Source organism: Cyrtonyx montezumae, unplaced genomic scaffold (assembly GCF_038088225.1).
Source record: "Cyrtonyx montezumae isolate F1298 unplaced genomic scaffold, pur_monq_1.0 scaffold_7, whole genome shotgun sequence".
Classification (NCBI taxonomy): Eukaryota; Metazoa; Chordata; class Aves; order Galliformes; family Odontophoridae; genus Cyrtonyx; species Cyrtonyx montezumae.
This window is the reverse complement of record NW_027072078.1, coordinates 17,249,906-17,268,636: the sequence shown is the minus strand read 5'-3', so window position 1 is coordinate 17,268,636 and position 18,731 is coordinate 17,249,906. Positions and strand designations below refer to the sequence as shown.

At 46.3% G+C, this 18,731-nt stretch overlaps 1 protein-coding gene across 3 annotated transcripts in view; it reads left to right on the top strand.

Moving 5' to 3' along the window:
- The first annotated feature begins 3,583 nt into the window (after positions 1–3,583).
- KLF7 (KLF transcription factor 7) overlaps positions 3,584–18,731 on the top strand; it is a 54,588-nt gene continuing 39,440 nt past the window's right edge. For all 3 annotated transcript variants that reach the window (XR_010623093.1, XM_065751101.1, XM_065751102.1), the window contains exon 1: positions 3,584–3,956. Coding sequence is in view for 2 of the 3 variants with exons in the window: in XM_065751101.1 (XP_065607173.1) it covers positions 3,855–3,956 (102 nt within the window). In the remaining variant the exon portion in view is untranslated. The remainder of the gene's footprint in view (positions 3,957–18,731) is intronic.

The following is an 18,731-nucleotide window of genomic DNA, read 5'->3' as shown; positions in this document are numbered from 1 at the left end:
GGTGCTTCGGTAGTTTTGCCATCTTTGAAGACCATCGGGTTTAAAACTGCATCCTGAGCTGTGTACAGGGGATCTAAGTATAGCTGTTTCATTGGTACCAAAGGGAATAAATTCAGTGAAATGTTTAAACCATAAATTGATATACAACCATATGGCTTTATGGCACTTCGTCACTGTCCAGTTCAGAGCAATGAAGCAAACATCACCACAGAGTTCCAAGCAAATCAGCCTTCCTTGCTGGGTCCCCATTACGCACATCCTCACTATCACTCCTGGGCTCAGGAGGGCTAGAAATATGACAAGGGAATGCAATCAGACTGAACAAAATTGTGAATCTCACTGCACTGGTGTATTGAAGAAACCTAGCTGAGCGCAGAGGGCAATACTGCATTCCCAACTCAGTGAGAGCAAGAGAGATTGTTGCCAAAGGTCCTGTGTCAGGCAATGAGAAATTCAAGCTCTTTCCAGAAAACGGCAGTCACCTCTACTCTTTCTTCAAAAGAGCAGAAGGAACAAGGAAATGTTTTCTTTCCTTTCACAAGGACTAACCACTCCCATGGCCCTGTAATGCCAAAAATAGAAGCCCTTTCCTCTTCCCAGGTGCCAAGCCCCATTACCACCATGGTATGGTCAGCCATAGCACCCCTCTCGTCTGCCCAACATTTCAGCAAGTATAGCAATGATGAGTTTGGGTGCAGCTAGCCTAAAAAAACTTCCACCAGACGGGCTATTGTCTTTACCCATTTCAGGACAAAACTGAGCAAGGGCTGCAATGTTCTTCCTTACACTTTCTGCAGGTCCAAGCATGTGCCCTTTACCTCTGTGTTTGTGCAGATCTCAGTGCCCTCGAGCCCATCTGTGTGATGGTGGAACTCCTCTACCACGTGTAATTGCACTGCTCTCTGATGGGCAGCATGGTTGAGCCAGAGCAGGAAGAGTGGCTATCTGCCAGAAGTAAGGTCAGTGCATCCTGGAAAACAAAGGAGTATGGCAAAAATTGCTTTCCATTACTTTTGGGTTAGCACAGGTATATACTGCCCAAGATGCTGGACTGAGAGCATCACACCCAGTGTATCACCACATTCAATTTTTGTCCAGGCTTTTCTACTTCTGCCAAATGATAACCCCATTCTGCTTTCTCGACTGACCTCCAAAACAGAATATCCAAGACAATAAAAATGCAGTGTCTGCCTGGAAACCACCTGGGCATGCAGCCAGATCTGTAGCCCAGCTCTTCACCTCACGGCTCACAGCCAAAATCCTGCCCTCAGACAATTTCTCCTGAAGCCAGCAAGAGCAGCAGACTAGCAGCTGCTCACCAGATCTGGCCATCAGTTACAGTGCAGCCTGCGCACAAGCAGGGATCTTTGCTGGTGCCATGAGCTGGTTCCACTGGGAACAACCTTCACTCCAAAGGTGGAAAAGAAGCTGTTCCTACAGGGGCCTGCCTTCAGCAGGAAGTTCAAAATAGACAGACAGAAAGATTTTAAGTGACAATTCAAACCAGAGCTCTTTGGTGGCAAGCATATGTGACTGTCACAGCTGAGGGGACTCCTGGGCTGTACACAGCAGCTCATAGGCGCAGAGCTTTCCAATAAACCTAAGCATGAGCAATCCACAGCTCACACAGGCCACTGTTCTTGCACCAGTGTTAGAGGGATGACTTGGCAATCAGAGCACTAAACAGCCTACTTAATCAAAGGGTAGTTATGCTTAACAAGGACAGAATTATAGCACCAAAATGTTTTTCAGCCACAGGAATTACAGGATTTGAACATAAACCGTATGTTTAAGTAGCTTGCACCATAAATCTTTACTGCTTTTGTCCTGTTTCCTTGCCTAGGTCAGAGACAGCTTCTACATATGCATATGGCCCTGTTCTGACAAACTCTTAAGGAGTGATGCTTTTTGAAAGCTTTTTCTGAAACAGCTATTTCTTGCAAAGCCTCTCAGTACAGGAGCTGTGCTAAAATACCCAGGTACTTTTCCTTACCAGCTCTGACCACCATAGATGAGCTCTCTGCTCTTCAAGGTGTCCCAGCAAAGCATTGCTGTGCCAGCTTGAGGCATGTCTGGAATCAGTAACGACTGCCTGTAGGACCTTCAGCACAATTCACTGCGCTAACCTTCCTTCTCCTCTTCCTGCCGACAAGTGCACTGCCACCTTTGTGGGTGTATTTATGAGAAAGAGCAATTGATTATTCACGTCCAGCTCTTCTGCGGAGATGAAAATGCTAGAGATAGCCTCGCACAAGACAATCAACAGCTCCTGAGGTGCAGTGTGAGAAACAGGCATCCTTCTGAGCTGGCCTCAGCCTGTGCTGAGTTCTTTGGTGGGAAGGAGCACGAAGCCAGGGGTTGAAGCCTGCACCCGCAGACAAGCATTTCTGTATAGGTGTGACGGTCCACTTGAGAAAATGCCCCCTGCTCAGTCTCCCCCAATTACTGTGGAGTAGCTTCACTTCTCACCCTTTCTCCATAGTTTGGCTCTCGAATACAAGGGTGTAGTGCTTGCTTTATTTAAGTAACAGCAGTGCTCTCCATCAGCAGCTTGGAAAACACACGCAAAGCACAGCCATTGTCCAGGCAAACAGATTTATTCTTAGAAGCATCCGTCATGTGGGGCTTCTCTAATTGTTAACACGGACTCAATCTCGGAAAAGGCAATTTATCTTCATCAGCAAGAAAGAAAACATACCACAGACTAATTAACACGGATGACTTTTGCTGCCTCATGCTTTCACATCACACCGGGCAGGACAGCGTGTGCCAGTGGCCCCGCACAGCTGAGGCCGTCCTGCTTCGTGCCGGGTGCTGCACGCCAGCAGCTGGAAGCCAGCAGCACATGCAGAAACCTCGGTCACGAGGAGCAGCAAAGCGACTGCAGCAGAAGCGGAGGTCTCCGCACGGCAGCACGCTCCCTTCGCTCAGGGAGCATTACACTCAGCCACACTGGGCGCACCTCCTCTTCAGAGGCCCCCGACATGGAAGCGGCCCAGCCACCTCAGCCTTCCCCTCACGCCCAGCGGCGGGGAGTGGCACGGCGGCCGCCCGCCCCACAGCCGCTCAAGAACGGCGGATTTCTGCTGAAGGCGGCAAAAGCCACGAGCCCCAGGCGCGAGAGGAGCGCCGCGCCGCCCCTCGCTCTATCGCCACCGCGCACCGCCGCCCGCTTATATAGCGCCCTAAAAATAGCACGCCGCGCGCCGCCCCACGAGCCGCGGGGGAGAAGGCGGGAGCCTCGACGCCAGCCAATCGACGAGCAGTCGGCGGCTAATCCCCGCCTCCGAAGCCCTCCTCGCACTTCCATTGGGCGGTTGTGACTCCAGCCGCGGCGCGGCCCCGCCCCCCCCGCCCCGCCGTTTACCCTACATGGTCACGCGCTGCCTGAGTGGGCTGCGCACGAGGGGTGGGCGGGGCGGCTGCGAGGCGGCGGCGGGCGGGGGGGGCATCGGGCTGGGTTTGCTGAGGGAGGGCGAGAGGGAACTGGGAGGGGGGGGCCCGAAAATAAAGCGGGGAGGGGGCGGGGAGGGCGGTCCGAGCGCGCATGGCCGCGGTGGTGGGGACGGGGACGGGGACGGGGACGTGCCCCGGTGCGGCGGGCGCGGGGTGCTCGGAGCGCGGCCGTCTCGGCCCGGCCCCGCGTCCCCTCCGCGCTGACCGCCCGCCTCTCTTCACTCGCTCTCTCTTTTTTTTTCTTTTTTTTTTGAAGTGTGACTGAAACAAAACAAAGCAAAAGGGACGCTGGATCTATCATTGGTTGCTTTTCCTCCTCTTTTTTTTATGATCCCAAACACCCCCCTCCAGAGCAAACAAACACACACAAAGCAGAGCAGGGGCCGGCCAGCAGCAGCATGGATGTCTTGGCTAGTTATAGTATATTCCAGGAACTGCAGCTTGTCCACGACACCGGCTACTTCTCAGCTTTGCCATCCTTGGAGGAGAACTGGCAGCAGGTGAATGCTTTACGTTACTCCTGTAAATCTCTTAAGTGCAGGCAGTCGGTGCCTCGGGGCTGCGCTTCTGCCTTTATTTCATTTTTTGTTCTCTGATTCAGGGTTGGTTGTTTTCCTTTTGTTTTTCATTTTTTTTCCGTTTTCTTTTTTTTTCTCTTTTTTTTTTTTTCCGCATGGGTAGAGCTGTACATCTCTGTCCTTTTACCGTGGCCAGCTGAGCAGCCCGTGCAGCTCTGCCTGCCCGCAGCTGTCCGAGCACCTGAGGCCCGGTGACACCTGCCAGGTCTGCCTTTGTGACCACTTCTGCTTTTATTTCGTTTCATTTTTGAGCCTAGTTGTTTTTTTTGTTTTTTTTTTCTCGTTATTTTTGTTCTTTTAAGTGAGGCTGATCGCTTCCAGCCAGTGCTGACAGCTGGCAGCTGGTGGAAACGGAGTAGATCATTCTTATTTTCAGGTAATTAGTACATGTCAATAAAAATCCTAGCTTAAAGCAGAAGTGGGGGCGGGCAGGTGCATGGAGGCGAAAGCTTTGAGGCTGAATTCTGTAAGCAGGGGGCAACTCATTTTTATTCTTTTTTTTTTTTTTTTTTTTGGGGAATGTGAGAAGTGCACGCTTCTTGCTGTGCCTTAAGACAATGCCGCCTCTGGCTGGTTCCCATAAATCAGTGCCTTCTGGTTACATGCAGGAAGAATCAGAGTACTTCTAAAGGTGGAGATACAGTATTATGAATGCATTGAAATGATGATGGGTGACAGAAAGGAGCCGTATAAAATTAACGGCAAGCCCAAATGCATAGACCTATAAATACTTGTCTGCCAGGAAAGGGAAGGCAGCATTCCTCCCTGTAGCCCTGTTTATGGAGGTGATTTTCTGACAGAAGTGACGTGCCAGTTGGAATCCTCTAAACTGGTGTCTCTTTAACAGAAAAAATGTGCTCGTGGGTAAGAATAGTGGAGTGTAGCTGGAATGACATGTGGTGCTAATGCCATGCTCAGACCGTGGCACCATGAGCTCAGAAATAACGAGCCACTGGGTTTTGTCTTGCAAGCACTCACATTAGCCTTGGCTAGTGTAAGGACAGAATGTGTTAGTTCTCCATCAAGTGACAGCGTGGAACGTTCATTTAATTTTCTTTGCAAGCATGTGTGCAGGGAGAAATGTGGCCAGTCAGGCTGTAGCTTTGTCATCTGGCTGTGCTGTGGCTGGATCTTTAAAGGTTTGCCCTAGTAAAATTGTTTTGGCTCCAGCTTTTTGTGCACACAACTACAGGAGGTTTACTGACAGCTACGTGTGAACACATCCAGGATTTAATGTGCAAAAATGACCGATCCAACTTTGCTTTATCCTCCAAGGGGGGTGGGGATGCTTTTGGTTATTAATATTCAGCTTGACATCCATGGTGGTCACATCTGCTTTCCTTTCATAATTTTAACATGCTAATTAAACTGAAGAGATTGATATAATTTCATTTAAAAAATAATTTTCCTAGCATCATTGTTGTTGGATCGGTTTCATATTAGTAACAGCCCAGGAAGTCCAAAGCGAGATAATCTGTTGACATAGCCAGCATGCTTTAGGCAGTACTGTGTGTGATACTCTTGTCTCCTGCTGCCTTCTTTTACGCGTAGCAGAGCAGTGGTTTGTTTGATAGGGAACAAAGTACCTACCCAAGCCCGCTCTTATTGTTAAATGTGACACTTTCCTGGTTAAACTCCACTGACTCTCAGTATATTTGAGAAGCAAAGTTGAGAATAAATTACTGTATTTTCCCTTGTTTCCCTCAGATCTTCCAAGCAGTGCCCAGTGTTTCATAATACATCCTGTATTTACAATTTGTTTTTCTGCCCTGCTGCTGCCTGGACTCTCCTTGCAGACAACGGGGGAGCAAAGCCAGTGGATTGCTGGTGGGAGCAGCTGCCGTTGCTGTACAGAGCATGCTGCCACATGGGCTTGGCAGACCTACTGACACAGAGACCCTGATTTCAGTCTTCTGAATCACCTGTGAACAGAGCCAGGTCTTAGGGCTTTATTCACTTTGGGCAAACCATAGCAGCTTCAGGATACATTACACGTGTGGCTGTGCATCTGAAGGCATCCCTTAAAACTGTCATGGTGCAGTCAGTCCTAGCTGTCAAGGTAGTGGCCAATCCCTGTGGGAAGCATTGAGGCTGGGAGCAGCAGCTTTAATTCTGTGCAAAGATGCTTGAATAGGTCTTGTCTCCACTCCCATGAAGAGCTCTAGTGCAAGACCTGAGCTCCCTGCTGGCTGCAGAGCAGTGCTTCTGGCAGCAGCAAAGCCGTGTCCCCAGGAGATTACTTCAGAGTCTCTTAAATGGGGGGAAGTAGTTATGGGGGTCAAGAGCAGGCTTCCTGGTTGGGCTGTGAGCTCAGGTTGTTTTGTGATTCGCATGCTGTTGGCTCTCTATGGGGAAGGGTTAGTCCATGCCAGTTGCTGCTGCTAGAAGTAGAGTCCCTTGTGTTACAGTAAGTGATGCATGTGCCTCATTGACAACTTGAGGAGAACACTTGGGGGTAAGAGTGTTGCCACAGTCCCCAGTCACTGGTTGTCCTGATTCTGGACCATGCTATTGTAGCTGCTGACTGAGGATTTCACAGCTGGGCAGTTGCTCATATTTCCGATTGTGAAACAGCCATCACTCAGAGAGGGCACTGACAGGTTGCTAAATGCTCGCGCGTGGTCAGCTGATCTTGCCCTTTTTCCCTTCCCACTATGAGAGAAACGTGGGCAAGTTTGACATTTGCGCTTTTGACAGCATTGGAGCCAAATGAAAGCAGCCCAACAATATGTATAACACAAGTAAATTTTGTCATCTCTTCTGTATGTTTTCTTTTCAGGAAGAAAAAGTAAAAAAAAAAAAAGTCACTCCATCCCAGTCATAGTTTATGTAGTAAAAGTAGGAATACCTGAAGTGAAGCTGGAACTGAATCTATGATGTGTTTTGCATTATTTTAAAACAGATGTTGGTGGGAAGGGAGGGATTGGGTTTTAGGCAAAAAAAAAGATGCTTTACTGTGTCAGTTTTGGCTGTCCTCCTTCAGCAGAAGCACTTGTGAGGTCAGGAGTGTTTTGGAGTGGAGAGGTCAGGACCTCATGAGCAGCACAGCTTCAACAGGAGAGGGAGAACCTTGTTTAGTCTCTTTCAGCAGCATTGCAAAGCCCATGAGAGAGATAAAAGAAAGAGGTGGGATGTGCTTTGAAAAATCAGGCATTTGCTGTACACCAGCTGGCTGGTATCTCAGTATCTGTCTGTTTCTGCCTGACGCTCCATCCTTGTAGTAATGTGAACCGTCTGGGCTGCCCTTGCTCCTGTGAGCTGACTCCGCAATTCAGAATCCATCTGGGGGTAGATTTCAGCACTTGTAGGGCTGCTGCCCTGCAGCATGAGGAGCTCTGGTCACAAGCCATTCCTCGGAAGAAGGTGTCTGATGGCATTCCCGAGACTGGGGCCAGGCTGCAGGGAGAGCAGCACAAAGCCGGGGAGCTGGCTCTGCCAGAAGGAGGCGGGCAGAATGCTGTTTTCGAGGGAGTGGCTGCAAGGAGTGCATCCCGTGGAGCTTCACGTGGTCCCACTGTGAGTGTGTTGGGTTGCAAAGTGAGAACTGGCGGGGGCTGGACATGGGGCTTCAGCCTGTTCCATGTGCTGTGCCCTCACAACAGTGTTTGAGGGTCATTGAAAGATCAGCGTGTGGGGGGCATCTTCAGTAGTTGGATACATCTCTTCTAAGTGCAGCATTTCAAACAGACCCTAGTCTCCTGTCCCTTTGGAGGTCTCTGGACTCACCATCCCTCTGTGGAGAAGAGGTCTTGTGGGGATATGTTTTGCGGCTTTCTTCATTTTTGGTGCTGGCTGCAAGAGCACACTCTAGCATGTGATTCCCAGAGCACAGCAAGCAGGTAACTGCATGGGGCCACTGTGCATGTAGTTGATTCAGGAGTTTAAAATTTGCAGGGTTTGAGTGTCATACTCAGGCTTACACTACAAGACTGCCACCCTTTCCCATATGTGTCATTGGGCAGAACAAATCTTATTGGTAAGAATAGCATTGTATTGTTGAACTGATAATGCTTCCTCTTGCCTTGGCTGACCCAGTTGCTCTCAACTGCAGCAAGCTCTGATCCTTTGAAGGGGGATGTACATTTCCTGACTGCATAGAATCAAGGAGACCTTTGTTTTAACCTTGACTCTGTGGTAGAGCATTCTTTGTGTATTTTTAATCAAGTCCTTAAGCCTCATTTTATCTTCTGAAATGGCTGACACCAGCGATGCTGAGACATGGTCTTAGTGGGATGGGGAGGTTGAAATGACCCATCCTGGCAGTGGGCCTGGAAATCCCAGTGTTGTGTGAGAGCAGAGAATCCCAAAGTGACTAATCTAGTGGAACCCTTACATCTTAATGCTGACTTCTACTTGGCAGATAGGATCATTTTCAGGCCTATAGGAAAACTTTCCATACTACTGGAAAGATATAAATCACACTGGAAAACATTCCTGCCTCCCCATCGTCTCCATTGTTCTAGTTTAATGGCATAGTTGGCCACTACATAATCTAAAACATCTCTTTTAATATTGCTATTTCATCTTGGTTCCAGTCACAGTGCAACACATTTCTTAAGTGCTTATAGTGCTTATACATCATGCCTCCTGAGAATATCTTGCAGAAATGGTTGACTTCCAAGAACAGCCACATGTGTAAGGCAGTGTATTTCAGACTGGAGCACCAGTCCATGCTCTCTGCTTGCTCCATGTGCTGACAGCAAACTCCTGTCACCCTGTAGAAGGAGATGGAGAAAAAGGAAAGACAAACTGGAAACTGCTGTCTGTACTGTTTTGCGATCCCCTTTATTACAGAACCTGTTATAAATTACTAAAGCATTATGAAAGTGTAGAGCCTTGCAATCCATGTTACAAGTGTTAAACGTGTGTGGCATATGAGTTTGAGATGGAGTATATACCTGTAAGCAGTGCACAATCATGTGGATTCTAAGCTTGAGTATGCTTCCTCTTATTTGTTTGAGATGTTTTAACCCTCAAACCTCTCAACCCACATGTCTTTATATTATAATATGCAGTGCATAGACTTGAGTAGGCTCCATAAAAATTGAGAGATACAGCTAGTGTATAGCAATGCGATACTTCCATGTGGAAGTGTCAGAAGCTCTTCAGTACAATACAGTAATTTCACACTGAAGTTTCTGAGGTAGGAAGACAATATTTTTGGGTTTTTTTCTTCTGGATACTGACGTATTTTTGAGGCCTTGTCCAATATCTTTCCACTGAGAAGCATCCAGTGTGCTGGTTCTCCATTCTGCACTGGAACATGTGGTACAGGAATGTAAGAGGAAGCTGTTTCTGTATGACTCTGTAGCTGCACATGACCAACCTTGATTGCATTTGTCCTTATAAAAAAGGGATGTTGCTCACTGGTGGAGAAGCGTTGGTGTTCAGTATGTTAAACAGTTGTGTAACACCTCATACCAAATCTGTCACATCCTGCAAAAGGGAAGAAATACTTTTGATCATAACACTCAAAACCTCCTAAAATTTATTCACAAGCATTGTAATTGGTGGGAGTTTTCATTTTAGATGGTAAAGCTGAATTTTGGAGAATTAATGAAGGTTTTCAAGAGTGATGCTGAGTCCCTCTTACTTTCCTCTCTGTTTCCTTTCCTCCCTTGTTTTACTAGGTAGAGGACAGGCTTGGCGTACAGATCTGATTACATTGTTTTCCCCTACTTGATGCTGTTGTATTTGAGACCATCCCAGTTTTCTGTTGACTTCAGTCTTGATAGACACTACACGTGTTTGAGTGTCTGAGTTGAGTACTCTCTTGGCTGTGTTTCCTTCCCCGCGTTGCCTCTTGGTGTTCAAAAATCATATGCTTGGTTTACAAAGCACTGAGATGGTCTTTAAAGACATAGGTTTTTTAAAAAGCTTTCGTGTTCCTTCTACTTTTCTTGTTTCTGAGCCACTGAAGACTTACTCTGTGGTCTTTTGTTTTAAAAAATATAAAAAGCTGGTTACTTGATTCCACTGGCATTAAGAAAATGCTTCTATTGTCTGAACTCGAGAGACAGCAGCATGGAGATATGTGCATGTCCCTGCATACGCCTGTGCTTGCCACCCCTGGTCTTGGCAGCAGCTGGTGGGGAGGGCTGCCTGGCTGCATGTGAGAGCAGGGTCTGCATCTCTTCTCCCTTCCTAGAGGAAATTGCTTCAGCCTTTGTGGACCAGGGTAGTTAGACATCTTGGATTGCATCAGGGTGTCAAACCTCTCCTCAGTTCTTCAGTTACAGGCTGTTGGTAGCTCATTGCTTCTGCAGATGCTGTGAGGGTTGCTGTTAGAGGCTTGGAATGTTAGAGGCTTACGGTGCTCTGGAAGGTGGCTGGGGCAAGAGGGGTTGCAATGGAGGGGCAGGCAGTGTCACAGACCCAGCCACCCCATCCCATGGGGTGAAAGCACTGTGCAGCTGAGAGCCCTCTGCAGATGTGGGACAACCTCTGTGAAACAGTGTAGATAAAGAGCTGAAAGTTGACCTTAACCCCTTCCTCCCTGAGGTCTGTGCATAGTGCCAATTCTACTCCATCGTGGTTTTTAGCAAGTGAGGCGAACAGGAGGGTTGGGTGTAGGAAACTTGAACAAGAAGGCAAGGGTTTGTTTATTTTTAGTGTTTCAATGTTTTTCACTGTATTGATAAGCTTCTCTGATGCTCTTAGTTATTTTAAGGGAGGTACCTGCTCTCTCTTTGTTCTCACATGAGGGATCCTTTCCAATCTAGAGCATTTCCGCTCAGTGCAAGTGTGTATTCCTTACACGTGTTGTTGTTTAGAGAACTATTAAGATGCATGTGGTATACTTTACAATGTACACTGAAGAGTCTGAGTCACGCACAGACAGTGTACTAATGCTTGGTGAAGGTCCCACAGACGTACGCATTTACGTGTCATAATGGTTTTGAACACGGGGCTTACAGACCATGTCTGACACTTCCTAATCCTGTTGGTTATTTGCCAGTGTTACGGACCTGCGTGAAAAGATGGGGCTTAAATCACATGAGGATGCCAACAGCCCCTGCTCAGCAAGGGGTAGGGAGGTAGCCAGGAACAGAAGCAAGTCTGGGAGACAATGTGATTGATGGGGGGGCATGCAAAGGAGAAGGACACTGCCTTATGAGAGGCTTTTCTGAGAGAGTCCAGTTCGTGTCCTGATTTACAAATCCTGCCCTTAAATTTACAGCCTCCCAAGGTCAGTTTTAAAGGCACACTGGCATAAGGTTGACATTTGACCATGATGAAGCTTGTAAATCAACATGCTTTGACATAAACTGCAATCACTGAAATTATCTCCATCTATATAATTAAAAAAAAAAAAAAAAGAGGAAGAAACAACATGTTGTAAGCAAGGCTTGTGCTTTTTGGATGGGTTCATCTTGCCCACCCGCTGTCTTTGCAGCCCTTGCAGTGCAGCATTCTTCCCATGCAACTGAGTAAAGTGACTGGAAATCAAAGTGAAAGTGACTGTTTGTTTGGATTGTGCAGTGAGGAAAATGCATGCAGCGTGACAAGTAAATTAGATTTTCAAAATGCTTTCACTACTAATGGCACTACTAGGCTACTATGCTGTTAGGCGTTTGGTTTTAATCCTGACTCTTCAGTGGGCATGCTTTGTTTTCAAGATGAAGGAGAGTTCTTGCATTGCAAACATTTGCAGTTTCTACCCATTGCTGACCTGTCTTGCCTCCAGCCTAGGAGGGGAATCAGCATTGTGCTTTGTACTGGTAGGGGTAAGGTAGGGGACTGCCTTTAATTACCTTCCATTTTTCACCAGTGCTGATTGGAAAACCAAGGTTCCAGTAAGCAAAGGCCACAGCGAGAATGTTTGATAAGTGGAAGAGCAGAAGGGGAGAGAACTGCTCCTGTCTGCTTGCTTTTTGTGCTCTCATCACAGCCTTAGGTGTGTTGTTAGACTGAGATTTGGATTGCTTTTCTGCTTGATTCAGGTCTCCCCCTGCACATCATTTCTTGGGTGCATGAAACTTTAGGTGATGATGTGGTGGTTGCAGAACTCATGTATCCTAATAAAACACTTCAGATTAACAAAAATGTCCTTTTTTTTTTTTTTTTTTTCCAGCTGGTAGACTGTTTGGTAGCAAATGTTTGAACCAGGGTTACTTTCTAGAGGCTGTCCCTGTTTCTGATGTGAGAGACTTGGTTTGGCACCTTCCGCTTTGTTATCTTGTGGCCCTAAAACTTGATTCATTTTTCCCCACTAATATCAGTTTGGCTAATAAAAGATATCCTGGCTCATTGCAGCCTGTTACTCTTGCATTTTTTGAACACTGCAGCCACAGCACCATGTGACACCATAAGCAGTGTCTGACTGCTTCTGGTCCGTAACCTGGAGGTACAAATCTGGTGAGGCATACAGATGCATGAGGTGTGCAATAGCAGTACAGCCACGTCTCCATCATCTCACAGCTGCTGGTTACTCTTCTCCCCACTCAGCTCTGCTCATATGGGACTCCTCACAGTGAGGTGCAAGGTGCTCTGTCATCTGTTGGATGAGGCTTCTGTGCTTGCCCTGTCTGGGTACCCCTGGCTCATTGCTGGTTCTGAGGTGCTTCACATCCTAGGGTACAGCGGCTTGGGGGCTTTAATCTTTTACTTGTGGCTGCACAGTTGCTTAAAGGGTCACAGCCCTGCAGAGTTTGCTGTCTGCTTCTTACTAGTGAAAAGCACTTCATGATCCTTGTTTAGAGGTTGTTTTCTTCTTTTCTTTCTTTTGTCCTCCCTTGTCAGTCTGGAAAATTTACACTGCTCCGAAGGAAACATTCCACTCATCTGCAAGCTACTACAGCTGCTGCATGAGTAATAAAATAAGAAAGGGAGGGAAAGAGGAGAAGAAGGATGGGAGCTGGTGTTTCATATGGAAAACATCAGGACAGAAATGGCTTTGTTTCCGACACGTGGACAGCGGAGAGGCTGCGTTTGCTGCTCAATGGAAAGGCTGTGCCAGTGAAAAGAGACCTCCCTCATCAGTGACTAGATCAGTTTGGGAGGAATGTCAGTGTCTCTTTTTAAAATTTGTCTACATTTTATAATAATAAGGGAAAAGCAGTGGGCACTGGAATGATGATGGACAGTATGACCGGTTTGGGCAAAGCAGCTCTTTTCCATCACTGTGTGCTGCTGCTATCCCAGTCACAGATGTTCATAAGCTATGCCAAAACCCCAGAATGGATGTGAACATCGAAAGGTTGCTGTACTTCAGGCAAGGTGCACGTTGTTTTTATGTGGTTTTGGTTTGTGGTCTTTTGGGATAGTGTAAAGTTGTGTTCGTAGGCTTTCCTAGACATTTGAGAAAGCCAGAAGCTTGTTTTTGGTGTTGAGAAACACGCTTCTGGTGTAACCAGTAGCCTCTAGTGTTGGAGCTTTATGAAACAGGTGAAGGTGCAGGAGGGGTTGCAGCACATAGTGAGAGGAAGGGACGTTTCCATCTGATCAGTCCAGGAGAAAAGTATCAGAGATCTTGAAAGAAGAGGTTGATGGCTCCAAGTGCTGACCCAACCCAGCGAAAGGGACTGTCAGGTTCTTCTGTTGCGGCTGGGGGACTTCAGGATAAGTGCATGTCACCTGGTATTGTACAAGCACAGCCTAGGGTAGGAATACTTATCTTCTGAGAGTCAAATGCCTATTCATATGGATGCTGGATAATTCCTAGGCTGAAGACTCCACTAGGGCAGTCTTAGATGGATTTTCTTCATACAGTGAAAGCTGGATCAGCTGCAATGCCTTCTTATTTAGGATTTTCTTTGAGCAAGCTGCATCTCTCAGCAGATGTTACACTGTGAGAAGGTGGGAATTTCTTTCTCCTTTCCATTTCTGTATGTTGGAAAAGGTTAAGAAAACCACTGACATCGAGTTCTGAACTCCTTTTTCTTTCTGTGAAAGGGAAAAATAGTTCTCACATCACATGAGGGTTTTGGATCAGTTGGTGAGTCAGATCCTGGCTGATGCAAACTGATGCAGCCCTGCCAAAATCACAGTGGTGATACGCAGATTTACACTGGCCCAGCATCTACAAAGTCACTTGACACTTTGGAGGAGAATGGCCTATACAAATCCTGAATGTTGTCAGGATGTGGAATAAATACCAGGATGTGGGCACAAAACAGCACACCCATTTTAATGATTTGATTAAAACAATATTACTGCTCTATGGCTCTCATAAATGTGCTTCAAATGTTATCAGGAGGAGGAGATAGTCTCAAGAGCTGTCATGAGAGGATACATTTGTTAAATGTTGTGCAGTAGGCCATTAAGTTATGTGCTGATCGTACTGGCTTATTTCTGTTTTGTAGTGACTGTGGCCATAGGCACGTTATAAATACTGTTTCTTCCCCTACTTTCAGCTAATATATAATGGAAACTCTGCTGGAAATAAATTGTCTCTCCATCAAAAAATGTCTGTCTATGAAACAGGATGCAGCATGGTTCATTTGCTTTGTTTTTTTCAAATGAAGAAGGCATGGAGGTGAGAAGGGAAGAGATGTTTCTAAGCTCTAAACATGCTCTCCCCAGCACTGCAAGGCAGGGTGATATCTAGTGTGGGATTTGCTTCCCCTGGGACAGCAAAACACAGACAGGTGAGAGAGGTCTCTCAGCACTCTCAGTGCATGGGAAGATAGAAGGATCCCACTTTGATCAGACTTTCATATTCAGCAGTGGAAGCCAACCTGAAAGTGGGTGTAAATGATCATCTGCATTCTTTTGTGTAATTCCATGGGCACTTTCATCAAGGGATCAGATAAATGAGCGGAATGGTATTTTGAACTTATAGCTAGCTTCTGTCAGTAAATCTGTCAAGGCCTTTTTGCTGTGTTTTAGTCATGTCAAAAAGCTATGGTATAAGCATGACTTACCTGAAGGCAGGGCTGTGTGTGTGCATGTATGGGTGGCCAGAGAGGAACCTCATTTGGAGAATCCACTTCATATGTATGGTGTGCCAGGTTGGAAGAGAGGCCAGACTGGTGGAGGTGGGGCTTCCTCCTAGGCTTACTGAAATCAAAAGTGAATCTGTGTCACGTCATGTAGTGCCATGACAAGGAGAGAGTGTGGGGCTGAATTCTGACTGCAGATTGGCCTCTGAGGTTAAGAAAGATTGCAGGAAAGCTAATGTTTAGCGTGGAGGGGGATCTTAATGGCAAATTCTGAAGGCACATGGGGTTCAAAGCAGAGTACACGTGATAAAAAGGCATTTTCAGTCACTACCTTCATGCAGCATCCGTTAATTGTGCATATAAGTAGATCTGGTCCACTGCTAATTACTGATTTTCTGAATTGCTGATTAGCAGTTCTACTAATTCAGAAATTTCTAATCCAGAAATGAGCACAGAAAAAAATCATCTCTGTTACATCATAAAATACTTTTGCCTGGGTGTCATTTCATACTGCCTTGGAAGCATAGGCTAAAACCTCATTTGGGGGAAGAATATCTAAAACCCTGTTTTCCTTCCTGCTTGAATCTAATTTCTCGCTGTCCTCTATTCTCTTCTTTGTCCATGAGCAGCTCCATTGCTTTGTTTGGTTTCATATCCAGTCCATAAAAGAACGAAGTGATGCTTTTCCCCATCTTTATCTATATTAACTTTCAAGAATTTTCATCTAAATGTAAAGTGAGACTTCCTCTCATTGACTGGAGATTATAATACTGACTATGCAGCAGACATGAAAATTAGTAATAATTGTGCATGTCCCTTTCAATTTTGTCATACCTTCCATCTTGGTGTTCCCTCCAGTTTTCCTGTATATGAGATGCTAAGAATGTATCCCCCAAACTGTAGTGGTTTTTGCTGTCTTATCTGCTCCGATCTCTTCAGCCTAACTCTATCTCAGCTTTGTAGTTAGGGTAAGTGCTCTGCTGGTATTTCTTCTATAAATACATTAATTTATCTTTCTCCAAATTCAGCCTCAAGGATTTTGTTTCCTGCCCCTGTGTGTGTTTCTTTATATGCTTTCTCTCTCTGGTGGCATCACAAAAAAAAAAAAAAAAAAAAAAATCCACCAAAAATAGATCAAAACTCAAGTCGATGAAGTAAAAATGGTGTTAATGATTGGATGTGATGATAACTGATCAGAGTGGTTATTGATAGCAGGCAGTGGAAAACCTCAGAATTTTAGAGCCTAAAAACAAGTACAGGTATGGTTTTGAAAACTGCATGGTTAGTAGTGATGGGAAGAGTAATGCTGCCATGAGTTGCTGCTCCTTGTTCTGAAAACAGCATACGTATGCCAAAAGCTGAAGTCCACTGGTTTTCTTGATCATGGCTTATTAGAAAAGCTGTTTTAATTTCTGCAACACCTGACACACCTCTGTCCTGCCCTCAGCAAAGGGAGTGGTGTGGACAGGTGTATGGGAACTGTTGAATCATAGCCTGAACCACTGATGGATCACCTGAGGTGAGCACCGAGTCAGCCACAGGGGCACAGGTGAAGGTGATGTACCTGTGTGATTGGAAGGGGTGGAGTCTGGCTCCACATCTCCCAGACCCCATTTAAGGGCTGACCACTGCCAGGGAAGGTTCTCTTGTTGGAGATCCCTCCCATGTGGATCATCGGTGAGCCTCAGCTATCGTAAAAGGTGAGCCACCCTTTACTTATCAGTAGTCTGTGTACCATCTACATAAAGCCTTACAGAAATATCCCATCCTCCGTGATGTCTCCTATGAATTGCATCCTTTTGAATTATCTGCCCTACAACAGGGTCCCAGCACAGCCCCAGTGAGTAGGAGGTGGCCCCATAGGGCTGTGGGAGAGTATGTTGGGCCTGCAGCACCCTCATGCTGATACTGTAGCAGAGAAAAGTGTCTCACTCATCAGTGTGAGGAGCTTGGAAGGCATTGTTTGGAGTGCACGTTTTCCTGGACTTTTATGTGGACTCACCCAGTGAAGCTGTGAACGTGATTGTGTGCTGGCTGCCTCTAAAGGTTCTTCCTGGTGTTTTCACCAGCTTGCTGCATAGCCCCAGTCCTTGCAACACAGAAAGGCACTATTTCCACCTCCTCTGCAGCTGTTGTTGCTGAGTCAGTGCTGGGCAGGCAGCTCGGCCTTGTCCCAAGGCTCTTGGAGGAAATGGAAATAACTCCCTCGCATCCAAGTGGGTTCTGGACTGGACCCAAGAGAGGCAGGACTGGTAAATCCCAGCCGCGCCACCATAAAGGAAGAGTTGAGGAAGCTGCTAGCAGGAGGCATGCTTGAGATGTGGGGAAGCACTATGTGCCATGGGTTGCGGTGAGCTCAACTGCTCTCCTGCACTCAAGGCCTTCCTGGACTGTTGTCCACTTTGCTGCTTTTAACTGTTGCTGCTCCTTTGGGGCAGTTCAGGATGCTTGCAGAGGAGGCTTGCAAAGAAGAATCCTGGTGTTTTGGAGGATGTGTGATTCCCCTTCCTTCCTGCACAGGAGGAATGCTGCTCAACCCAGTGTCTGCTGGGGTTGTATCAAAGCAGTGGGGCCTCATTTGGTAGTAATGAGCTGCACAGCTGGTTGTGGGCTGCAGAGCCGTGATGGTTTTCTCTATGTGCCTCTGTGAAACTGTTCACAGAGACTGTAATCTTTCTTCTCTTTTTTTTTTTTCAGCAAGCTTTTAAGAGAGGTTGTCCTTGAAGAGTGTGAGAGAATACAAAATAACATGTTAATCAATGCTCAGCTGGCTTGTGGGGCAGTAACTATGTTCTTCTAGAAGTGCAGGTATCAGGTGTACAAAACAGGATCATGCCTGGAAATTAGCGGCTTTCTCAAGCACAAATGTTCCATGAACAGCACAGAGGTGAGCATCTTTTAAAAATGTTTGTGCTGAACACAAGTACTGTAAAAAAAAAAAAAACAGGTTCTGCACAATACACTGTTGCAGATGTTCTTGCAGACAAACATGCAAAAAGCCAAATGTTTTAATGAAAATTAAGGAGTAAAAGAGAAGAAAGGACCTGCGACAGTTAGGCACCACGTGACATCGTCCTTATTAGCTGATGGCGTGATTGCATTGCTCTGCATCCCTGGTGTATTATTCCACTTAATGACTTCCAGGTGGAGTTGAAAAAATAAGTGTGTGCAGAAAATCCACTTTCTGTTGGAGATACTAATCAATACAGAAGTTTAAGTTCAGAGATGAAATACGAACAAGAGAACTGGCAAAGCAGTATTCTTTGTGCATATCTGTATTTCAGCGACAGGGATCAACAGTGAGGAAGGACTTTCTCCTTCCCCCACTGTGCCAGAGGATTTATGTGGTTTGGGGCAGTAAAATTCCCTAGCAGTACCCTGGTGAGTCAGAGGACTGACACCTACAGTCTTTCAGAGTTGCCTTTTTGAGTCTCAGATTTTCCAAGAGCAATGACAGAGCTGTTTCAGCAAAGCAAAATGCATGTGCTTCCATCCAAGACCCAGTGTTTTAGAGCATTCAGAAGTCTGTTTGATACAATGACTGAGCTTTGAACAGATAGGATGCTTCAGTCATTGCCCTTAGAGAGCAGGGAGCTGTAGGTGCCCATTTTTCTGGCTGGGAAATTGGGGCACCCAAATACTCAGTTGTCACTAAGGGAAAGACGAGTGTGGAGCCTGAAAAGCCTACTGGTTCCTTGATTTCTATTTTAATTAAATTCTTTTTGCAATTGTCTTCCCTGGCAGTTTAGCTGGTGGAATGTGGTCTAGCAGAGGAATTTTTGGCTGCAGACTTGACAGGATTATTTTTCTGGGC